General features: G+C 32.4%; 1 protein-coding gene across 1 annotated transcript in view; it reads right to left on the bottom strand.

Annotated features, from left to right (window-relative positions):
• The window catches only part of ITPR2 (inositol 1,4,5-trisphosphate receptor type 2), a 482,746-nt gene that overhangs the window by 144,346 nt on the left and 312,709 nt on the right, over window positions 1-25,691 (bottom strand). Inside the window, exons 40-45 of the mRNA XM_074195308.1 lie at window positions 24,291-24,474; window positions 23,057-23,313; window positions 22,031-22,231; window positions 20,494-20,604; window positions 16,014-16,109; window positions 13,762-13,881 (exon numbers count right to left, since the gene is read on the bottom strand). Of these exons, the coding sequence (XP_074051409.1) occupies window positions 13,762-13,881; window positions 16,014-16,109; window positions 20,494-20,604; window positions 22,031-22,231; window positions 23,057-23,313; window positions 24,291-24,474 (969 nt within the window). The remainder of the gene's footprint in view (window positions 1-13,761; window positions 13,882-16,013; window positions 16,110-20,493; window positions 20,605-22,030; window positions 22,232-23,056; window positions 23,314-24,290; window positions 24,475-25,691) is intronic.

Genomic DNA, 25,691 nt, shown 5'->3' with positions numbered 1-25,691 from the left:
CATCCCTATAGAATCCCCACTGAATTAATTGGAGGCTTCTTGCATTAATAGCACCTTGCTGTTACAACAGAAGGAAACTCTGACTGATCTCTAATGACTGTGGTTGCCTTGAAGATGACTGATGACTAAGGAAGGGAGAGGGAATAGAATCTGTAGTCTTTAAGAGAAAGGTATGAAAATATAATTTTAAGAGACTTTCGGTTCTAGCTGCCTTATTTTTTCTGTTTCCTTTTCTGAGTACAGTTCAATGACTGGTGATCCTGAGAAATGGATATTTCTAGCCTTAGGAGTTACTTCTTTACTTGAATAATTAATTTGAGAGTTCCTGAATGAAGTCCTAGCCACATAAAGGGAAAAGATTTCCTAAATAACAGACTTTTCAGAAGAGAAGGAGACTACCAGCAAGGTCATCCTATAGGTAAAGGACATGGTGTATCATGTTTGGCCAGGAGTTCTGGACCTTTTCAACTCTTCATTGTAATTGCTGTGAGTTGTTCTGACAACTCAAGTCTAAGGTAAAATTTAAATATTTATTTATCAGTAACATATAGAGTATTTAATCCCAAGGAAGAAAAAAAATTTGCAATGTAATGGACAATGTGAGTAGTTTATATTTCCCATATTTGTCAATTAGTGATGGAAATCCTTTGCATTTTATTCAGTTTCTGAGGAGAAAATAAAACAATATCTAAGACTTGAAAGCCATAGTAAACATTGAATACCTTTGTAGGAGAGAGCCCTATTATATTTGAGTAGAACAAAACCATAAGCTTTACCTTAACTTTCTTTAATACTTGCCTGGAATTTTATTCTGTTGTTACGGCCTTAAAGTCAACCAGACAAGAAGAACATGACTTTTAGAAGTCAGGCCTCTATTACTAAATCTGATTCATGTGAGTCTTTTTTTTTAAGGGATTTTTACTTGCAAGGCAATGGGATTAAGTGGCTTGCCCAAGGACAAACAGCTAGGTAATTATTAAGTGTCTGAGGCCAGATTTGAACTCAGGCATTCCTGACTCCAGGGCCAGTGCTCTATGTGAGTCTTTAAAGTTCCTTGTATGAAGTTCTTGGGCTCATAATTTAAAAGGAAGGGTCAAGCTATATAGATTCTGAGATTTCTTTCAGTTGTAAATTCATGAGTCATATGATTCATTTTTATAATTTTGTGAATTGGAGTTTCAGGGTTTAACATATAGTGTCTGGCTCACAGCACTTAAAAGGGTAAGAAAAGTAATTAGGAGTATAATCCCCAAAATGACAGAATGATATCTGTTAGCATCCAAGGCAAACTGTTCAACCTCATAGTACAAATACAAATACAAATATATAATAATACAATAATACAAAAAGGCAAAAGTTGTTCAATCCTATGAAGATCTACAATATCTTGAAAAAAGAAAGCCCAAAATTTCACATTCATTATAAGAGTTTGGAATACTATAAGAGAAAATCAAAAGATAATTGAAATAACAAACAAATTTGGCCTTGGAGTACAAAATAAAGCAGGGCAGAGACTAGTTGAGTTTTCTTAAGAAAACTCACTGGTCAAAAATGCTAAGACCTAAAAGGTGACTCTACTAATGGACATCACTAGATATTCAACATTGGAATAAGTTAAATTATATACTCTGTAACCAAAAGTGGAAAAGTTCTATAGAGCCAGTTAAAACAGGAGCCAGTGTTAACTGTGGTTCAGATCAGGAGCAGCTTAATACAAAATTTATACAAACTGAAAAAAGTAGGAAAACTCATCAGACTACATAGGTTTGATCTAAATAATATCCCTTCTGAATATGAAGTAGAAGTGATGAAAAGTTTTAAGAGATCAGATCAGGTAGATAGAGTGCATGAAAAATTATGGACAGAAGTTTGCTATATCGTCCAACTGGACAGAGGCAACAACAAAAAACATCCCAAAGAAAAATAAGAGCAAGAAAGCAAAATGCCTATCTGATGAGGCTTTACAAATAACTGAAGAAAGAAGGAAAGGAAAGGGGAAAATATGTCTAACTAACTGGAATAGAAAGGAGAGATAAGTAGATTTTCTTAAAGGAATAATACAAAGAAATAGAGTAGGGGTTTAGAGAATATCATTTAAAATCCCTGATTCAAGAATTTCATATACAAAGTGAAATTACTAGCCACTTCAGAGTGTCATTGTTGCATTTGGGTTTCTGACTTTATTACTCAAATGAAACTTCTCTCACAAAAGTTAATAAGAATATATTAACTGAAAAATATGACATTCTCCCCTGCCTCAGTCCTTAATCTTTTCAAGCTATTTGCTGTATCACATACAAGCTCTCCTTCTACAAACTTCCTACACTCTGAGCTTTCATGACACTGCTGTCTCCTGGTTCTTCTCCTGCCTGTCTTATTACCTTTGTGGATTCATCATCTACAATGAGATGTTGCTCAAGGCTATATCCTGGATACTTTTCTTTTTCTCACCCCGTAGTCTCTTACTTGATGACCTCATCAGCTCCAATCTTAATTACTATCTTCTTGCAGGTAACATACAGAACTATATATATGGAATATATATATATGTATATATATATATATATATATATATATATATATATATATATATATATATATATACTTATGTATGTATATATTGTCTCAGTTACTCCCCTGATCTTTAGTTCTATGTCATCAAATGCCTATTGGACATTTTGAACCAGATGTCCTTGAGACATATCAAACCTAATAGGTCCAAAAGGAAGAAAGTTCACAAAGCAATCAGTGCATATATCATAAATCTGATCTCAATAATTGAGAAGTAAATTCTTCTACCAAAATAATTTATGAGGGAGATATGATCCCGATACCTAAATTTTTACCCACTGCTCTTGTTTTGCTTCCAAACCATTGCCATGCTTATTATTTCCATACCTTTTTCTCACATTAATGCTGTGCGATAAATTTATTCTTCTTATATATCACTCCTCCCCCTTTTAATATGATATAATTCCTCTTAACAATATATTATATAGTTCAGCAATATTCATGAGGTTTCCTATATGAATTAAGGGAAAAAATGATCTTTCCTTTCTTCTATATTCATACAGTATTATACACTCACTAAATATTATATAGTATTACTATTGAAGAGGCAACTGGTAGTGCAATAAAGATCTAGGCCTGGGAGCAGCTAGGTGGCATAGTAGATAAAGCACCGGCCTTGGAGTCAGGAGTACCTGAGTTCAAATCCGGCCTCAGACACTTAATAATTACTTAGCTGTGTGGCCTTGGGCAAGCCACTTAACCCCATTTGCCTTGCAAAAACCTAAAAAAAAAAAGATCTAGGCCTAGAGTCAAAAAGACCTGAATTCAAATCTAATCCTGATCTAGCTGTATGACCCTGGGCAAATCACTTAACCTCTATTTGCCTGTTTTCCTCAACTGTAAAATGGAAATCATAATAGCACCTACCTCTCAGGGCTTTTGTGAAAAATCAAGAAATATTTGCAAAATTTCAGTGCCTGGGACTTATAAATCCTTCCTTCCTTTCTTCCTTTTTTTCTTCCATTGAGTGATAAAGTAAGGAGTCAGATTGCAAAAACTTGAAAACAGAACTTCTAATTTAAATTTTGGTTTTGTTCAAGAAATAAATTACAAGAGTAACAATGATTTTTTAAACTAATAGCCAGTCTTTCACTTCCTGGTAGTTTGTTTGTATGTGTATTTCCAAGTGATATAATAATGTTGACTTTTAATGCTTGCATTGTTGTTTCCTCTGACTTTTCCTTATTTCCTTCCCAAACTTAACTCTAGGACAAGGGTCTTCCATTTAGAAAATTATGGCTTTAGACAGTCCTACTTTATGCAACTACCAATAATCTTTCTCAAAAGATAAAGCAGGGGGGAACAGTAGCAGTGAAACTAGTAGTAACTTTATCATTAATGAAGAACTTTATCATTAATGAAGTTTCACAGATTCACTGATTATTGAAGAGAATTTTTTTCTGAGATGCAATCATATTATATTTATCTTAAAAGGCATGGTTATGAATCACTGTAAACAAATACCTAGTTTTTCCTTTATGTTGAAATAAAGCAATAAAGTTGTTGTCTGATTATTGCTCAGTTGTTTTCAGTCAAATCTTGCTCTTTGTGACCTATTTGGAGTTTTCTTAGCAAAAAAGTACCATTTCCTTCTCTGGCTCAATTTACAGATGAGGATACTAAGTCAAACAGAGTTAAATAACTTGCCCAGTAAGTTTTTAGGCCTGATTTGAACTCAGGAAGTTGAGTCTTTCTGACTCCAAGTCCAGCGCTCTATCCACCACATCACCTATCAACCCTAATACAATAAAGTAATAATCTCAAACTATTTAAAATATTTTCATTAGAAACATATTCTGTGCTTCACTTCTTTAGGGATTCTATTGTGCTAATTTGCTGAAATCAGTACTGCTTCATTTACTTCATTTGTAAAAGCAACAAGATGGGTTTGTAATTATCTGTAAATGAGTTATGATTACTTTATAGTATCTTTATTACTGCTCATACTATAAGAAACAGGAAATATAACTGAACTTTTCATGTGTTAAGAGATATTTTTGGTACTTTTGGGAGATAGCATACTGAGTATCATAAGTCTTGGGCAGTATTCTACGACCTGCATCCTTGTTTTCTGAGTTCTATCAGTCCATCAATGAACATTATTAAACAACTATTATAGGCCTGGCACTGTACTAATTCAAATTTGAGGAATTCAAATTTTTAAAAAAGTCCTCAAGAAGTTTACAATCGAAAGTAGGGAAACTATGTAGAAGGAAGCTGAAAAATCTAGGTGAAAGGGTAGGAATTGAGAAAGGAAGTGAAGGTACATGGGTAGACTCCTGGGAAATGAGGAGAGGGAGTTTTACATTTTCACTTCACACGATTTTTAAAATGGGGTCATTCAGGGGTGGCTAGGTGGCGCAGTGGATAGAGCACCGGCCCTGGAGTCAGGAGTACCTGAGTTCAAATCTGACCTCAGACACTTAATAATTACCTAGCTGTGTGGCCTTCGGCAAGCCACTTCAACCCATTGCCTTGCAAAAAAACCTAAAAAAAGATGGGGTCATTCAATACTGGAGGAAGTAAAATATTTAAATACCCAGCTAATGCAGCAGTGAGTGGTTCAAACTCTCTGACTAGATATTTGTAATTTTTCCAAAACAAGACTAATCTATAACTTATTCATACTCTGTGACAAAGCAATCATACTACTGGACATAAAATCTAATAAGATCAAAAACAAGAAAATGCACACACACACACACACACACACACACACACACACACACAAACACACATATATAATCATAACACCACTATGGAGGAAAAGGACTATTGCAACCAAAATTAGTATAGGTTTTCAGAATGAGTGATCAAAAATTTTTGCATAAATTTTTGTGATGAAAAATGATTCAATTTCGAGGTGGAAGAAAGGAAACTATACTTAAAATTGACTATGACATAAAAATAAATGGTCTCAATCAAGCTTATTTTTTACAAATAAAATTAATTAATCTGACTCAAAAACCAAAGTGCTCTAATCATAGAATCTATATTTTATTAAGTCACATTAAGTTGTCAATAAGCAGAGTTTCAAGAGAAAAAATAGCTTTATTCACAAAAAATACTACATGACTATCTGTAAAAATAAAGTGAGAGATAAAAAAAGAGACAGAAGTTCTATGTGAAAGAAAATGAAGAAAAATAAATAGCTTTAGAAACTACCCCCCCAAAAAAATGAACTCCCTGAAACCCAGAATAGGACAAATAGAAATCAATGACTCTATGACATAGTAAGAAACACTGGAGCAAAATCAACAAACTATAAAAACAGATGAAAATGTAAAATATCAAAAACAACTAAGTAGAAGATGTCTTATGAAACATGATTTAATAATCTTTAGACTTCCTGATAACATAATTAAAAACAATAACTTGAGACAATCTTTGAAGAAATCATGAATGAAAACTCCCTAGCTCTATCAATGTAACAGAGGGCAAAAATAAAGATTGAAAGAATATAGCAATCACCTCCTAAAGGGAACCCCCAAAGGAAAATATCATTGTATTTCATAAGCCAAAATCCAGCACTACTACATCAAATTAAAAAATGCTACAGGCATCCAAAAGAAGCAGTACCAACTAAATATAGTCAGGCTCATATAAGATCTGATAGTGAATGACAAAGTATATGAGAGGAGATCCTCAAATACAATATTCCAAAAGGAAAAAGAGATAGGCTTATAACCAAAAATTACTTGTCTTGAGAAGGTAAGTGCAATCTTACAGGGAGGGGAAATGGACCATTGATGGCTTCCATTTATTTCTGATGCAAAGATCAGAACTTTTGAAACATTAACATGAGTCAGGAGAAAGTATAAAAGGCAAATTTATATGAGTAACTGGAAGATTTAAGAAGATGTAGTACTAATAGGGAAAGAGGAAATAAGTATCACTTCAGCATACAAATGCTATAAAAGTATTGAGGGAGCAAAATAAGGAAAAAGCACAGGAGAGTAAAAGGAATACACTAGTGAAGGAAAAGGGAGGTAGAACTTGCTATTTCTCCTAGTTGGGGTCCATGAGAAAAAGATTATACACATATGGGTGAAGAGGTAGGAGAAATGAACCATATTTATTTGACAAAGGGGGGTCAAAAACATATATATGCACTTATATACTTTGATATAGAAATATATTAAATGACAGGGAAACAAATGGGAATGGTAAAGTTAGTGGTAAGAAAGATAATTATAATGGGGAGGGGAAGCTATAAGCAAAATAGTTTCTGAAAAGGAATTAAGGCTCAAAAGAAGGAGCTATAATCTAAAAAGATGTCTTAGGTAGCTAGGTTTTACAATTGAGTGCTGAACCTAAAGTTAGAAAGACCTCGATTGAAATCTGGTCTCAGACACTTAATAGTTGTGTAACCTTGGGCAAGTCACTCAATGTCTATTTGCCTGTTTCCTCAATTGTATAAAAAAAAAAAAGGAAACAATAATAATAGCAAAGTTGTGAATATTAAATGAGATATTTGTATAAGTATTTAGCACAGGGTCTCCCAAATAATAGATGTCATATAAATAATTAATTTTCTTCTTTCTCTCCTTTAGATTATCCTTTACACAACTGTGAAATAGCTGAAAAATAGAAGAATATTACTGTGCCATAAGAAATGATGAAAGAGACTATTTCAGAGAATACTGAGTAGAATGAACTGAAGCAGAGGCAAATGAGTATACAAAGACAATGAGATTGAAAGACTTATGAACCCTGATTAATGACCAACTATATCCCCAAAAGATCTATCATGAAGCATGTTACCAATTCCTGACAAAGAGATGAAGGACAAAAAGTGCAAAAAAAAATTTTTTGAACAAAGTCACAAACCTGATGTTGCTAATTTGTTATATGGATTTGTTTTTCCTTCTTTGGGCTTTTAAATTCAGGGAAGCAGATTCAGGAGGCTTTGCAACAGAAAAGGAGGGCCACTGTATATTTTTAAATGCACCAAAAAAAGATCAGAATTCAGTTCAGAATGAAGAATAGATAAGCATCAACAGTTTTGAAAGTAATATATAGAATTTATTATATACTTCTTGAAGCAAATTATATTAAGTGGAGACTTATGATTTCAGAGATCTCTCTTTTTTTTCTTCTGTGTATGAAAATGTCATTTTTGTGTGTGTTTAAGTTAAAATAAAAAAAAAGATTGTTGAAAAATCATGGGCACAAGGATGTAGCATAGTATGCAGAACTTTGAAGCAGAAAGATGTAGATTTAAATCTAATACTTATTGGTTATATAACCATAGGCAAATAATTTAACTGCAATTTTCTCAGCTGAAAACTGAATTAAGATATTTGTAGTGCTCTCCTTATTTGTACACATAGATTTGTCATGAGGCTTAAATAGTATAATTCTTTAAAAGCACTTTGCAAATATTAAAACAAATAATAATAATAAAAATAATAACAAATGTGTCACTGCAAAGATATCTCCAATAAGTAGCCTCCTTTCATACTTTCTATAAAGGATATCTTTGATAAGGGCAGTTAGGTGACTCAATAGATAGAGCACTGGTTTTAGAGTCAGGAGAATGGGAGCTTGAATACAACCTCACACACTTGCCACTTATTAGTTGTGTGACCTTGGGCAAATGACTTAAACCTGATTGCTTCGAATCCAAGGTCATCTCTAATCCCCCTGATTCATTTCTGGTCATTAAACCCAGATGGTTCTGAAGGAGAAAGGGAGGCTTGCAACTTAGCTCAGCTACCCCTCACTCAAATCCAGTTCAAGTGCTTGTCATGGTACCACCTCCCTGATGTCATGGTCTTTTATGAGAATGAAGGATTCTGATTGTTCTGATTGTTGTGAAGATTTTTCTCATAAAGTCTGTGTAACAATAACTTTAAGATCAGAAGAACAAAACTTCATATTTACTGAACACTCCTAGATTAGAAGAAAAAAATCTTTACTGAAAGGACAAGAAGGAAGATAGAAGAGATAGAGAAAAAAGTTGAATTGATGAAGTAAAGGTAAGAAGGGGAAGAAAAAAAAGGAAAGGTAGAAAAAAAGACAATAAGGCATAAAAAAGCAAGAGGATATATATAACATCCTATGTTTTGAGGAATTTCTCTAGCTCACATTGCAATAGCAGTACTTTAAACTTCCCTTGTGGCTCACTAATAGTCTTAGACACATTGAACCAGACACTTATAAGAAGCATTATTTGTTTCTGGTAAGATCACTCACAGGAAGAGTAGAAAAGGATGTAGTGGTAGAAAAATGCAGAACTCTCTCACTGTCATTTAAAAAGTAACAACAAAAATCGAAAGCCTTAGTATACCAGAATAAACTGTCTGTAAAAAGTTCATTTTTTCTTAAAGAGAGGAAGTTAAATCTAGATTTTGGAATTAGTGAACTGTGCAAGGCCAAGAGCTATGTGATCAACTGCAAGTCAGGATGGAAAAGGTTCAATACACATTCTATATATAATGAACCTTCTCTTCACTATATTAATATTTCTACCCATAATGATTTCAGACCATTCAATAAAGCATATAACCACAATTCATTGCTTCCATCCTGTAGAGTTAAAGTCCTTAAATAAAAGTAACAATAAAAGAACTAGGCAGTGATGAACCTGCTCCACCCAACAAAGAGAAATGAAAAAGTCAAATTAAAATAGCACAAAATGATAAATTTTCATGAAATTCATCCCATAAAAATGAAGTCTTCCTTAAAATAATAAGCAGTATATATCTAAAATGATAAAAATATATATAATGAGGATAAACTAGGAGTGTTTCCAGTAAAATCAGGGGTGAAATAAGGATGCCCATTACTATTCAATATAGTATTAGAAATGTTAACTTTAGCAATAAGAGAAGAAAAAGAAATTAAAGAATCAGAATTGACAATGAGGAAGCAAAGCTTTCACTCTTTGCAGATGATATGATGGCATACTTAGAGAACCAGAGGAAATCATCTGAAAAAACATTTGAAACAATTAAATTCAGTAAAGTAGCAGGACATAAAATAAACCCACATAAATCATCAGCATTTCTACATATGAACAACAAAGTCCAAGAGAAAGAGATAGAGAAATTCCATTTAGAGTAACTACAGACAATATTAAATATATGGGAATCTACCTCCTAAAATAAACCCAGAAACTGTATGAACACAATTACAAAGCACTCTGCACACAAATAAAGTCAGATCTAAATAATTGAAAAAATGTCAATTGCCCATGGTTAGGTCAAACTAAAATAATAAAAATGACAATTCCATCCAAATTAAATTACTATTTTGGTGCCATACCAATCAAACTACCATATAACCATTTTACCGAACCAAAAGAAAAAAGTAACAAAATTAATCCGGAGCAACAAAAGATCAAGAATATAAAGAAAACTGAGGAAAAAATATAAAGGAAGGTGGCCTAGCTCTCCCAGGTCTAAAACTATACTATAAAGTAGCAGTCATCAAAATGGCCTGGTACTGGTTAAAAAACAGAGCAACTGATCAGTGGATTAGGAAAGGTTCAAAACAAACAGTAGTAAATGACTACAGTCATCTACTATTTGACAAACTCAAAGACATTAGTTTCTGGGATAAGAACTCACTACTTGACAAAAATTGTTGGGAAAACTGTAAAATAGTATGGCAAACACTAGACATAGACCCACATCTCACATCCTATACCAAATAAAGTCAAAATGAGTACAGAATTTAGACATAAAGTGCAATATCATAGAGCATTTAATAAACCAAGAAAGACTCTGTCAGATCTATAGAAAGGGGGAGAAATTTATGACCGAGCAAGAATATATTATAAATTGCAAAATAGATGATGATTTTAACTATATTAAATCAAAAAAGTTTTGTACTAATAAAACCAATGCTGCCAAAATTAGGAGGAAAATAGCTGAGAAACAATTTTCACAGCTAAGGATTCTGATAAAGGTCTCATTTATAAATTATACAGAGAATTGCAAGTCATTCCTCAATTGATAAATGATTAAAGGAAATGAAAAGTTTTCAAACAAAGAAATTAAAGCTACATATAATCATAAGAAAAAATGTTCCAAGTCATTACTAATTAGAGAAATGCAAATTAAAACAAATATGAGATTCTACCTCACACCTTACAGAGTGGCTAAGATGACTGTTGACAAGGTTGTGGGAGAATTGGAACATGAATGCATTGTCAGAGCTGTGAACTGATCCAACCATTCTGGAGAGCAATATGGAACTATGTTCAAAGAGCAATAAAACTGTTCATGCCCTTTGACTTAACAATATCAACACTAGGCCTATATTGAAAAGAAATCATATAAAATGGGAAAAGTTACACATCTTTTAAAATATTCATAGCAGCTCTTCGTGTAGTGGCAAAGAATTGGAAATTGAAGGAATGCCCATTAATTGGGGAATGACTGAACAAGTTATGCTTAAATGAATATCATGGAGTACTATTTTTCTATAAGAAACCACACATAAATGGTCAGATTCTAGAGAAGCATGGAATGAATTACAGGATCTAAGCAGAGGAAGTAGAACCACGAGCACATTCTACTCATTAGCAACAACATCATGAGTTGATCAGCCTTGATGGATGCAGCTTCTCTCAGCAGTTCAGAGAGCTTGGACAACCCTAGGAGACCTGCTATGGGCAATGTATCCACATCCAGAGGAAGAAAAAAATAAAACAACAAAAAAGTCTGTAGTGTCTAAATGAACACTACATTCACTTTTTAAAATTTTCTCTGTTCTACCAAAACTGCTGTCCCCAAGTTTTTCTTTCCTGTCTCATATGTTTTCTCTTATGTTTTTCTTTCTCTTCCCTTAACCCAAATTCCTCATATAGAAAATGACTAATTTGTAAAATGTTAAACACAAATGTGTATGTACAATATTGACCAGAGCTGTCATTGCTGAGGGGAGGGGAGGGGGCTGAGAAGGAAGGGTGGAAGGAAATTATATAACTTAAAAACTTGCATATGCATATGGATGAGTTGAAAAACTAATAATATATAATTTTAAAAATGAAATCTTAGTTACAAAATTAAATTAAATTTTTAAAAATCAAAAAGGACAGTCACTTTTCATTTTCTTTCTTGTTCACTACATCATCTATCATGTTTCTGGTAAGTATTTTATTCTCTTTAAAATAATTCTTCTTTAATTGTTTAAAGTAGTAATTCTTTTATTGTCTCTCATTCAATATTCTCACATCCTATCTATCAACAATATTGCTTTATCTGCCCCATTCTTTGTAATTTTCCATTCAATAATACTAGCAACCAAAAATTATCTTTTAATATTTATTTTGCCCCTTTTTAAATATACACACATATATCTTTTAAATGACTGTTTAAAATTATCTATGTAATTTGAAAAAATAAAATGTTATTTTAAACAATAAATTAAAATAAAGCAGTTGTAATAATTTCTAAGGTCCCAAATATTAAATAAATCAAACATTAATTATTGAGTATCTATCTGTGTCATCATAAAGCAAGTAAAATCCAAACAGTCGCTCAAAGAACTTATAAATTATTAACTCAAAAGCAAAGGCCAGAGCTTGAACATTTTAAAGTAAATCACAAAAAATGAATATATAATTATCATTTCGCTAATTACACCCTGCCAAGTCGCAGCCTTAGATCACTTTTGTCAACCCATCATATTTGCTCCTACACACATACTGCTGAATGAAGATGGGAAAAAAAACCAAGAAATCATTTTTATTAGGTCTATTATAAATTTATGTTACACAACCATGACCAGGCTCTCACTGCTGCTAGGTAATCCTTTTATACCTCCTTTATCAACTCACTACTCCACTCTCCCCAGTGGCTCTTCTAAAACTTTTCATCCCTCCTCAAACTTCTTGGGACTTCTCTACTCCCCAACCTCTCAGCTGAGAAACTTGCCTCATATTTTTCAGAAAAAATTGAAGCCATTCACCATGAAATCCCTCTTCTTCAATTCATATCACTCATTTGTCTTCTGGTACTATCTCTTCCTTCACTTCTCTCACATGATATGGGTGATCTTACTCTTTACCAAGGATAATCCCTACACCTACTCAAATAATCCTATTTTATCCTGTCTCCTCCAACAGATTGTCCCCGATCATCCCTACTCTTTCATTTCTATTCAAACTCTTTCTACTGGTTCATTCACTACTGCCTGCTAACATGTCCATGTCTCTTCAATTCTCAAAAATCTTTCACTTGTTCCTTCTGTCCCTGATAATTCTTATCCTTTATCTCTTCTGCCATTTGTAGCTAATTTCCTTAAAAAGGTCATCTACAATATAGATTCTTCCATTTTCTCTCCCCTTATTCTCTTCATAAATCTTTGCAATCCAGTTTCTGACCTCACTGTTCTATCAAAACTGTTGTCCCCAAGTTACCAATGATCTTTTAGTCACTAAATCCAATGTCTTTTTCTCAATCCTCATTCTCTTTGACCTCTCTGTAGCCTTTGAACCTACTGATCATTCTCTTCTTGATGCTCTCTAGGTTTTTAGAATATTGCTCTCTCCTAGTTCTCCTTCCACCTACCTACCTGCTCCTTCTTAGTATCCTTTGATGGATCCTATCTAGATCACAATCTCTAATCAAAGGTGTTTCACAAAATTTTGTCCTAGGCCCTCTTTTCTTCTCCCTCTATAGTACTTCACTTGGTGATCTCATCATCTTCCAGGGATTTGACTACTTTCTCTATGTTGATGATTCTTAAATCAATCAATTTTGCATTGGTGCATCTTCAGTTGCCTTTTAGATATCTCAAACTATATATCTAGTAGACATTTTAAACTCAACATCTTCAAAGTTGAGCTTAATCTTTCCCCCTAAACCCTTCTTACCCACTTTCCCTATTATGGAGGACAACACCAATTTCCCAGTCCTTCAAGTTCCCAACCCTGGTGACATTCTTGTCTTCTTGCTATCACCCTCCAAATTCAATTTGCTGCTAAGGCTTGTCATTTTCATTTTTGAAACATATTTTGAATACTCTTTTTTTTTTATTTTTTGCAAGACAATGAGGTTAAGTGGCTTGCCCAAGGCCACACACTAGGTAATTATTAAGTGTCTGAGGTCGGATTTGAACTCAGGTACTCCTGACTCCAGGGCCAGTGCTCTATCCACTATACCACCTAGCCACCCCATACTCCCTTCTTCTATTGATTTTTATTGACTATAAAGAAATCCCAGAAAAAATAGTTACCTGATGAGCCAGAATATATATATTATGTCCAACATCTTTTGGTGAAATGCCATCATCTCCACGATCATCTTCGTGGTTATATTCTACACTCTGGTTATAGGCATTCTTCATAACATCCACCTTTCAAGGAAATCAATATTGTGAATAAATATAGTGGAAAGTACTGTAAAATTTATTTTAAATTGCTTACAAGGAGAAATCCAAATTAAAACGCAGAAAGTTTGAGGTTCAAAAAAATAAAAAGAATCTAATATGAAAATTTATCATTCAGACAACATTTGTTTAAATAATGTACCTTATCATACAGTTTTCCTTCTTTTTTATTTAAAAATTTTCCCTGACTTTGGGTTTCAATAGTAGACAAAATTCCAAAAACAAAACCAAAAGCACAAATAAAGAGAATTTGAAGCCTAATTTCTATTCTTCTCCAGGGTCCATTCTTGACTCTCTAGACTTTTTCTATGTTATAGAATCCTCCTCATCCTTAAGTTTACTCTACCTCTGGATTTCTTACAATGGAAGTTCTAGTGGCTTCTTTGTCTGATTCACTACTTCCTCCTCAAGTCTCTTTTTAGGCAAACATTCAAGTCAGCCATGTCTTCATTCTTCTCCAAGTTCTCCTCTAGACTGTGGACTTTCTTTACCTAGTCTCACACAGTAGAGGAAGATCCCTTCTATCCTCTCTTCTTTCAGCTTCTTTTTTTTTTGTATCATCTTCTACCATTAGAATATAAGTTCCTTGAGAACAGGAACTATCTTTAATGCTTATAATAGTCCAAAGTGCTTAATAAATGTTGGTTGGCTTGACTTGAGTGACATAGAAACAAGCCCCAACTCTATCTGCTCACATAAGTCACTAAAACTATTTTTAAACTGTAGGGAAGGAATCAATATAGAAGGAAACAGTGGCTATTGCTCAAATCGTCTCGTTAGTGAAAGGTTCTTTTTGACTATAAATGGGTTCAAATTTCTTAAGAGGGAAAGGAAAGGAATAGTATTAATATATTACCTATCTATAGGCGCCTATCTATAGATGCCACCCACTGTGGTAAGTACTTTTTTTTTAACAGATATTATATCATTTGATGCTCACAACACCCCAGTAAAGTAGGTTATTTCATTATTTCTTTTTCCATTGAGCTAACTGTGACAAACAGTGACTTGCTCAAGGTCACATAGTTAGTAAGTAGGTTAAGTTAGGTTTGAACTCCAGTCTTTCTAAATCCAGGCTTAGCCTGGAGACCGAGTATGATACCCAGTGGCACTTAAGATAGTTGGTACCACTAAATTCTAATGACTTCAATAACATTTTTCATGCAGGAAGTCCATTTAATATATCATTTAGAAATATTCTCTTTTAATAATTCAGAGGAGAGATCCTCTTTCAACAATTAAAAAAAAACCCCAAGACCATTTGACCTGTATAATTGTTCAAGGATACCTGTAATTAGTTAAGTTCCATTCAACAAATACTTATTAAATATCTACATGTATAAAACATTGTTCTAGAAATTAGAAATACAAGAAGAAATAAGACAATTTTCCCTCAAGGAGTATATAATCTAGGAGGAAAAGATAATCTGTACACATATGTTTCTAATACCTTTTCAAAAGATATAGTATAGATACCTGCAACTCCCTAATTACAGATTGTTACTTTTCCATTGTTTTAGTAAAAAGTTTTGGATTAAATTCTCTTAGATTGTTCCCCAAAGACAAAACACAATCATTGGATGTTTTCTAGAATGGTAATATATACCAGGATTTGAGATAGGTTGGAATAAATTATGAGAATTAGGCTGCCCAAATGATGCACTTTAATTCTTCTTTTAGTCAAGAATTTCATAATACTTAACTATTGAAATGGATCTTCTTTTTTCATTTTTTCACAAAGATGATGTAAATATATGAGTACAAACATTTCTGATACTCTCAAAAACATTGCTACAAAAACAGATGCAAATTTTTTTCTGACAAAAAAGAATTAGAAGGTAAGCAGCATGTGATAATTTAGTTAGAAAACTATTATAGAAAAATACATAAAATGAATAAAAATAATGAAGTCATAAAGGCTGATGTCATGATGTGTGCCTTTAAAGTGCTTTGCATGACTTAGTAGTCTCTTGTCATTATAGCACTGAACCCCAACAGCATCATTAAACTAAGTAAGCAATCCTTCCAAAACCTTTTATTTGTTTGTTTTTAAAGTCACCCCAGTCAAGATTATCATAGACTTGCAAAAATTTTCTTACCAGTTCCCTTGGTCTCATATTAAAAAGAATTCTTTCAGCATTCTCACTGTCATGTCTGCTTTCCATAATCGCCAGCAAAAGCTTAGAGGCATTGTTCTAGAGATACAGACCAAGTGAATGCAAATTTTAAAATTATTTCATGGATTGATGATTCTTTGCAATTGTTTTAAATGAGAATTTTTTTTATCTAAAAGAATGTTAAAATGCCCATTCTTTTGTCTTGCTAGTATTTTTAAAAATATGTGACATTTGATGTTTCAGTTCAGACCTCCTAATAGACACTATTATTTAAGTCAGATCACACACACTCTGCTGATATGCTTTCTTTTGTCCTTGATTTGAACAAACTAGGAAGTTTACACATATTTATTTAGAAAAGACCAAACTCAGTCAAGACCTTTTTTGGGGAGATCCATCTTTCACACTATAATTATATGTACTTATAACATATGTTTTGCATATAATATATATTGTATATTCCTTAGTCTTTTAAGTCATCCTGAATTCATGGAGTAGAAAATAAAACAAATCGTGATTGTTAACATTATGCTTATCTCCAGGAGTTGTCATAGATACTACAAAAATCATTTTGGCGCTTCAGTTAAAATAGTTAAACAATGAGTTTGCTTAATAAGACACTGAGATAGCATTTATATTTCTTTTTATTTTATATGGATATCTTGTGAATCAAATATTCTGGAAATTTCAGAAAAGGAAATCATAGCTCCCTGAAAAATAACTGGGAAAAATAAAACATTGGGAAATTAGGGGAAATAGCAAAAATGTATGAGCATGCATTTCCCTAAATCTCCAAATTTCCTTTTTTCCCTCATTTTGTATGCCAGTCTTTCCATGCTGCCAGGAAGTCATGGATGGTCACTTTTTGTTCACTATTTACTGCCCACTGTTGCATATCCCGAGTAGGAAATATCCAAAAACAAGACAGAACAGATCCTGGAAAACTGTATTGTCTGGGAAGCAGTGCAGAACTCACATTTCCAAAACGAGACAGGTCACAGTTTTCAGTGATGCAAAAGAAACCAGACCACTGGTGGCAGTAAGACTTCAGCTGATAGTGACACCAGCTGAAAGACCAATCCAAACCACCTGAGGCTTTTCCTCTTCTTCCCTGATTGTTTATAGAGTTGCTGCTGCTTAGTAAACCCAGGATTCTTCCTCCTAATCGTTTACTCACCCAGGAAAAGTTGTTGGGAAGGAGTGATTTGGCAAAGAAATCTCTTAAGTTTAGTTATGCAAGAATTTAAATTTATTTTTCTGTGCTTTTTAATAAATCCTGTATCCATTAAGAAGTCAGTCACCTATGTCTCACAAATGAGACAAGTCTAAGAAGAGTAAGAGATTTCCCAAGTGTGGGGAGGGAGCAGAACAAAAGAGAAAGTCAAACAGAAATATTTCTTAATTCTCATATTTCAGACTAACATTTCATTTCTTTTTCCCCTAAAGTTTTAAGTCCAATAACAAAGGGAATTAAACTGACCAAGCTGTATTTGTAGGAGGAAAGGGCATAGCTAGGACTTGCAGAGAGCACCCTCTGGTGAGCTATGGGAGAAAAGCAGACTTTGGGAAAACATGGACATGCACACATTAAGATAGTCTCAGATAAAACTTGACTGATGATATATATGCAGTGCCTCCAGGTGGACAAATTAAATATTATATTCCCTTACCAATTAATTGATGGCCTATTCTGCAGCAGCAGAAAACAAGGCTACAAGTGAAAGCTGATAATGTAACACCTCAAGTGCCAGCTGGGACATCTCCCACAAAGTGCACAAATAAGTAGTTCACATCACTGTGATCAAAAAGCTCAGAATTATAAATAGATATTATAACTATATATATATATATATATATAATTATCTGTTATTCCATTTATTGCATATATAGAATTATATATTGTGCAATATTTATGTATATATGTATATATTATGCAATAAGGAGAGGCTAAATATTTTAATATTTCAGGCAGGGAAACTTTTCAAGAAAACTAACTATTTTTATACAATATTAAAATTGTAAATGAAGACAAGTTAGGAAAATATTTCTATGAAAGATTTATAAGTGATGTAAATGTTCCTTCCTATGTACAATCTTGATTGGAAGTTGAGGGAAATGAGTTTAAATTGCCTTTAAACTATCTGTATAAAAATACTAAAACCATTTTAAAGATGAAAATAATTTTCAGTCCATTTTATACAATACAAATTTACTTTCTACTAGCCATTCCCATATCCCTGAAATAAAGATTTTTTTTACTTAAAACTGTTTCATTTTTAACATACTACATTTACAATTTATAAAACACAATTTTTTACATAAGCAACATTTGAAAAGTCTTTTAAAGTTATACATTTTATATTTGCCAAGATGAAAGAGATGTGAGGTAAAAAGTGTTTAATACATGATTGGTATTTACAAATGTTTATTGTTTCACAAGCAATCATTTTATAATACCCTTAAATAGTAGCAATGCTATATGTTGTTAAGATGACCCAAAATTTTTGCCTATTATTACTTGAGGTTCTTAATCAATACTACCTATTTTTAATATAAGCACAAATCTAAGAGGGATTGAAGTATATTATATTTTCTCTTTGCTTTATGATAATTAAAATATTTAAAGGCATGGAGTAATTGAATTATAGATTATGATAGGGAATTATAAAACCAGTGTCTTTGATTTTTTAATATACTTAATTTTAAAGTAAAATGTAAAGCTTCTACTAGGAAGCTAAATTGAGTTGCATGTTACAAAGTTAAACACTGTCATTTAATTAAATCAAGGTGCTAATCAAGTCAAGGATTTGAATTCAGTCGTTGTATGAGTCATCTTCAACCCATTCCCTAATCACAGGAAAAAAAAATTTAATCTAAACACTTCATTAGTCACAAAACAAAATTAAGGCTAAGAAAGGTTAAATGCTTTTCTCAAATTCTAAGAACTTGAATTCAAGTCCAAATCTAACTGCAAATTCATTATTCTTTATACAATATATACTCTACTTACTTACAGAGGATGGTCAGTTATTAGAGTTTAAAGGTATATTAAAATTTCTTAATTTTACAGATGCAGAAGTAAAGTGAAGGAACTTTCCAAAATAAGAACAAGTTAGTGGCCTCAACATGATCTCAGATGTATATTCAAACTGAGCCTTCCCTGGTACTCTTTCAACCATGTCTTAGTTAAATTATAAAAGTGTGTGTTTTTGTTGTTCAGTCATTTTCAGTTGTTCTTCATGATCCCATTTTGAGGTTTCCTTGGCAAAGATACTGCAATGGTTTCTCCAACTCATTTTACAGATGAGGAAACTATGGCAAATAGGGTTAAATGACTTGTCCAATGTCCCTCATCTAGTAAGTGGCAGAGGCCAAGTCTCCTGTCTCCAGGCCTAACACTTTACCTTATTATAAATTCATCCCTCTTATTAAAAGGAAAAAATTCCTTCCTACACTAGTGTTAGTAAAATTTTTATATATGAAAAATTATACATGTGGGTCATTTGAGGATTTATTCTGTTTTATGTAAGCTCCCACATATGAGTACAAGGCTTCTTGTGCATATTCATTTATATAATTCCAACAATAAGACAAAGAAAAATATTATTTGCTCTTCTGCTTGAATCATGATAGATCCTACTGCTGACAAGTGTTTTAATGGTTTGCTTTAAAGACATCATTGAAAAGTTAATATGTAAAATTACAAATGGTATTTGGGAAGAATGTGATCTAAAACTGAAAGACAGTAACTTGTTAGGAAGTAGAGAGTGATTAAAATAAAGTACTTTTATAACTTCTAATTAGTGATGATGTTGATATTAGACTTGACAGAAGTGAAAAGGTTAAAGGATCAGTTAATGTTGGGACAGTTTCCCATTCTTTACTACAAAAAAATTAGTTATATCTGGTATCAGTGATAAAGGAAATATATTTCTGTATCTCATCTCCTGAAAGTATAAACTAATAAGGGAATCTTACAGCTCTACCAATACTTTAGTGTAATTGTGTGCCATCATTCTTTATTATATAGATATTTATATCTTTTATCTTTGCCAATGTGCTAGAGGAGGTACAAGTTCAGAGATATTCTAACTTGCAGTTCTCTTATTATTTGTGATTTGTAATAATTTTTTTCATATGTAATGTTTTGTAATCTTTCTTTTGAAAATTGATTGTTAATTTATTTTAACCATTCATCTATTAAAAATGGTTTTTTCCCCTCAACCTTTCATGATAATTTATACTTAGAATTCTTTTTTCTTTACTTAAGAAGATTTTAGGGGTGACTAGGAGGTGCAGTGGATAGTGCACTGGCCCTGGAGTCAGGAGTACCTGAGTCCAAATCCGGCCTCAGACACTTAATAATTACCTAGCTGTGTGGCCTTGGGCAAACCACTTAATACCATTGCCTTGCAAAAAAACAAAAAAATAAAAAAAAATAAAAATTAACAAGAATACATACCTTTAGCTGAAGCACTAAATCCATGCGATATTTACCAAGAGGGTTTATGTCATTCAGTATCAGTGCAATGATGATATCAATGCCATTAGACTCATGGGTAGCTATACAAGTCTAGGAAAAAAAATGTTTAAGAAAAAAAAACATTTACTTTTCAATATAATGATACTATACTAAGCATTGTATAATACAGAATCTCGACAGAGGCAGTATGGTATAGTGGATTAAAAAACTAGCTTTTGAGCCAGGAAGATCTGGCACATACTCTGTGCAAGTCACTTTACTTTGCAAACTTTTAGGCAAATCTTTTAAGATTATGAATACCAGAAAAGATACTTACCTTCTTTGGTATAGAAAATTTGTGAGTTTTCTACATCACTGAAATTGCAGGTACAGTTCCTATGAAATCTAAAAACTGGTTTACTCCATGTTCTATGAATACCATTTCTTTAGTAAACTAAAGTAATTTCAAAGTTGAAGAGTTAAGTTATTCATTCAATGAATATTTTAAGTTACTATATTAAGGTTATATGGACTTAATTTTATTCCCCAGAACTTGTGGAAAGTTAGACATAAGGAGTACTCAGTTAAAAGAGAAGTATGACAGATATTTTAGTTCTGCTATGTTTGACATTTTCTATTGAAAGAAAAAGAACTATCTAAATAGGCACACGGTCTGATCCACCATACAACTAACCAATGATATTATGCATATTTTCACACTGTAATTTTTTGTGAAATTTAAAATATATAGTATTCTTCAATTCTTTGCTTTTGGGTTTAATTTTGGGTTTGGGGTCGGGTTTTTTTATTTGTTTTTTGTTATTAGTATCAGAACATTAAACTTAGAGAAATACCAGGCAAAGTTCCCAGCCTTCTTTTGTAGTTGTATATACACATCATAGATAAAGATTTACCCAGAATATGTATGTATGTATGTGTATATACGTATATATGTATATATACAACAGTGATTGATATATTAAAGTTCTTTGTATTTATTCATCTATTTCAAGTATTAAAGTTTGCTCTTATAAGTTCCTCTTGTAATTTTGGTTCATTGTTATTGTAACTCTCAAGTACTTAAGTATATCTTGAAATCTCTGGGTATATGCCCAGTGTCATGAGATCATTCTATCCCCTTTTCTTTCCTTCCTCTGACTATACCTTCTGTACTCTCACAGTGAATCCTTGATCTCTGACTAGAGAGCTGAATCAGGGCTAGTCATTTTGGAAGAAAGACTAAAGTTTGCCTTGGAGGAACACTGTAGGATACTTGAAGTGTCTAATTCAAAGAGTCAAAAATATCCTGTTCCAAATGTTTGAAAAAGAATTTTTCAAAGTCAAATTTTAATAATAATATGGTAAAGCATTTATTTGTCTATGATTCAGTATTTTTAAGTTTAAATAAGAAAGGAACAAGGGAAAGAAAAATCACTTTTGAATGCACACAAATAATTGATTCATCTCAGAAACTTACTTCTTTAGTTCCTAGTCAATCATAAATTCTTTTAATCTTAGGGCTATGTTTTATAGTTACCTGATTTTCATGGCATGGTCCTTGGCAATATTCAGTTAAACTCTCCAGGGTCTGGTTGACTAGAGCTACATTCCTCTCATTGATATACAATCCCAACAGACCCAGACCTCCAGTTGTACTTCCACAAATACAGTCTAAGAACTGAAGAGTCTCACAGACAAGGTTATAATTTGTTTTGTTATTTTGATTCCTCAAGAAGTTCTGAAATCAAAGTAATACAAATAAGTAAAAAGAATCATTGTCACATTTAGTTTCATTTCTCCATATTCTATTTGTCTCAAAAAAGCAACAACATAGGAGAGTTGTATCAAATGGCTAATAATTCAGGAATGTCCAAATATATTGGATTTCTATAAAGTCTTGCCTCAAATGTTGTTTGATTTTATTACTACTCCTAGAATAAACATTTCTAAATGTCACTATTTCCAAAATTTACAAAGAACATGATTTGAAAGAGTCAGAATTTCTCAATGTTCTGCCTGATTTTTCTATGAGAAAAATGTTAGCAATATTTTTCTCTCTAAAATATTAAATAAAAATTATCTATTAAAAGATATATCTATTACATAGCATTTACTGGTACAAAACAGGTTTAGTTTCATCTATTTTGCTCTTAAATTTCCTTGGCCCCCTCTTTATATTAGAAGATATTAAATACCTCCAGATTTCCTTCAGCTTGAATTTTAAGGGTTCTACCAAAATATTTGAAATTCTTAAATATTCTATGGTCAAATTAGTTCTGACCTAGGTTAAAGAAAAGGAAGTACACTATAGATAACTGTTTTTACTAATTCATTAAAAAATTCTTATTTTTAGATCCCTTCTCTTGATCCCCAACTAAAGGAACACCACTCACACTGGCTTAAGAAAACTCTCTTGTCTCAACAAGCAAGATGAGGTTCTTTGAACATTTAGATCATTTTCCGTTTTTAACTCACATTAAATTACTAAAAAACTGTATATTCTAGTCTAAGATTTTAAAAGAAAAAAAATCCATTTATTGGTTCAGATCATGGGATATCTAACCTGTAGTTCTCGGTTGTGATTTTCACAAAGTAATTGAAGAAATCTCAGGATCGGTTGCATGATTGCAATAGTGGGGGTCATTGTTACTTCATCAGCAGACTTTTCATCTGAATTTCCAGCATCTGTTCCTGTGCACATGAGATCTATTTCTGGATCCATTTCTCTTCGATATACACAGTATGCTTTGGATGTTGCTGAAGATGCTTCTGTTAACTGCCCTTTCATTCCTTCTTTTAAATGCAAAGATGGGTCTCTTACTGAAAACAAAATAATTCTCTTATTCTTACTGGGATAATTTCATCTTCCATATTGGAAACAGAAAAAATGTTAAAAACAAAGAAATTATCATGGCACCCAAGTCTTCTTTTAAAATAAAAATCAATTGAAATTCAAATGGAATACAAAATATAATCATAAATTATAGATTATTCAAGTTGAAAAAGGCTCAATAATTATTCCTACACATGTCATATGTGTTAGTAGATACACATACACTTACATACACACACACACACACACACAAATTAATGGAAAAATAAAATGTACAAACGTCAAAACAGGAATTGTTTTTGTTTTTTTTTTTTTTTGCTTTTGTTTTTGTTTTTGTAAGGCAATGGGGTTAAGTGGCTTACCCAAGGCCACACAGCTAGGTAATTATTAAGTGTCTGAGACTGAATTTGAACTCAGGTACTCCTGACTACAGGGCTGGTGCTGTATCCACTGCGCCACCTAGCCGCCCCCATTTTTGTTTTTAATATCATTTCTTTCTTCCATGTCACCTCAAATAGCAAAAAGTTTTTAGCAGTGTAGAAATTATAATCAGTTTCCAAAAAGCAGAAATTCTGACTTTCACAACCAACTTTATTAATAGGATATACAAATTTGAGTTGATTAAAAATGATTATTTATAATGTCATACATTATTTATATTTCAATATGTTACATAATGTTCCCATTACTGGTATCTATAAATGATGGCTCCTTTTCTCAAATTTAGGCCCATAGAACTAATTAAAATAGGTATTTCAGGAGTATAATGATTGTGGAAATGTTTTGCAAGATATGGCCAATGAGTAGGTAGTTTAAAAGCTCATACTGTCTTTCCTCTCTTAGATTCAATTACTCCCTTCTCTTGTTACACACACACAAACACAAACACAAACACACACACACACACACACAAACAAACATAGACATAGGCATACACACACTCTATATTGAAACCTGTCTTTACCTCTCATTCTTGGACTAGATGTTATTAGATCACTATCATCATCCTTCTTCTTGCTGCCTAAGTCTATAGTATTCACTGTCACAGTAGAACGTATCTCTTTCTGGGCAGCCTTCATGCGGTCATATAAGACTTTAAAGAACTTTTCAGATTTTTTTTGTTCATGTAATTGCTGGTATGAAGAATACTGCCAGGAAAAAAAAAGACTTTAGGAGAAATACTTAGTGTTTCATACCTATAACAAAAGAGAAAACTATATATAAGATACATATCAATGACTATATTACAAAGTGGCATGCTGTTGCCTGTGTAAATACTATTAATATCTTATACTTATTTGCTAATTATGTTGCTAATCATGTATTATATTACATTATATTGCTATCTAATTTCTATCCAATTATATTACTAGTAGTTATATTATTACTAATAATATAGTTTTCCTTTTATTTTTATTTATAGTCATAAATTTATATTTAAAAAATATCAAGGTTATCATTCTAAATCAAACACAATAAACATGATTCACATCCTATAAAATGCAGCATTATGTTTTCCTCATTATCTTAACCAAAAAGAACATAATTATTTATTATACACTTAAGTCTTATTATCATGCCAAACCTAGGATTTAAGTATAAATAATTCCTCTTTCTGAAAAGGTTCTTTCAAAGTTCTGGTGTTAAGAGAGATACAAATTTTTGATACAATATGGTACAAGAAAAGAGCAAAGAAAATTATGAGAGCATTAAATATACATGGCAAAAGTACAGTATGTCTGAGGGGAAATACAGTGCCCACAGAGTGGTATCTGAATACCAATACATACTTAAATGCAAGTCATTAAACACTTTGCATGAAACTTACACTGGAGATATGAAAACAAACAAAAAGAACAATAGTCTTTGACCTTGAAGAGTTTACATTCTAATGGGGGATGACTATGGGGAAGGGGAGTGGGGGGTGAAGAGTGAAGGTCCATGGCAAGGACATAGTTTTGATGTCTAGAAGCCAGGGATAGTACTGAGAAGGGAATGAATGCCAACTTGGGCTCCTCCACAAAACAGAGACTTTAGGAGGAATTTACCAAAGGGAAGAGGCATGTTTGTAGTGGAGTGCTTCCAGAGAAATCTTCTAAATGGAAAGGCTGTAGGAGTCATCAATTGTTACAGGGAAAGGAGGGCTCAAATTCTGAAGAAATTTCCAGGAAGAGACAAGACCCAGAGTGTAGAAACTGATGAACTTCCAACTTTGCTTTTTGGTGAATGTCATAGATTCTAATTAATCTCTTTATAAGTCATATAAATTTTGGAAATAGAAGATAGATAGATAGATAGATAGATAGATAGATAGATAGATAGATAGATAGATAAATAGATGATAGATAGAAAGAAAGAAGAAATT

Source organism: Macrotis lagotis, chromosome 7 (assembly GCF_037893015.1).
Source record: "Macrotis lagotis isolate mMagLag1 chromosome 7, bilby.v1.9.chrom.fasta, whole genome shotgun sequence".
Classification (NCBI taxonomy): domain Eukaryota; kingdom Metazoa; phylum Chordata; class Mammalia; order Peramelemorphia; family Peramelidae; genus Macrotis; species Macrotis lagotis.
Note: the sequence above shows the minus strand (reverse complement) of the source record. Positions and strands in the feature narration are given on the sequence as shown.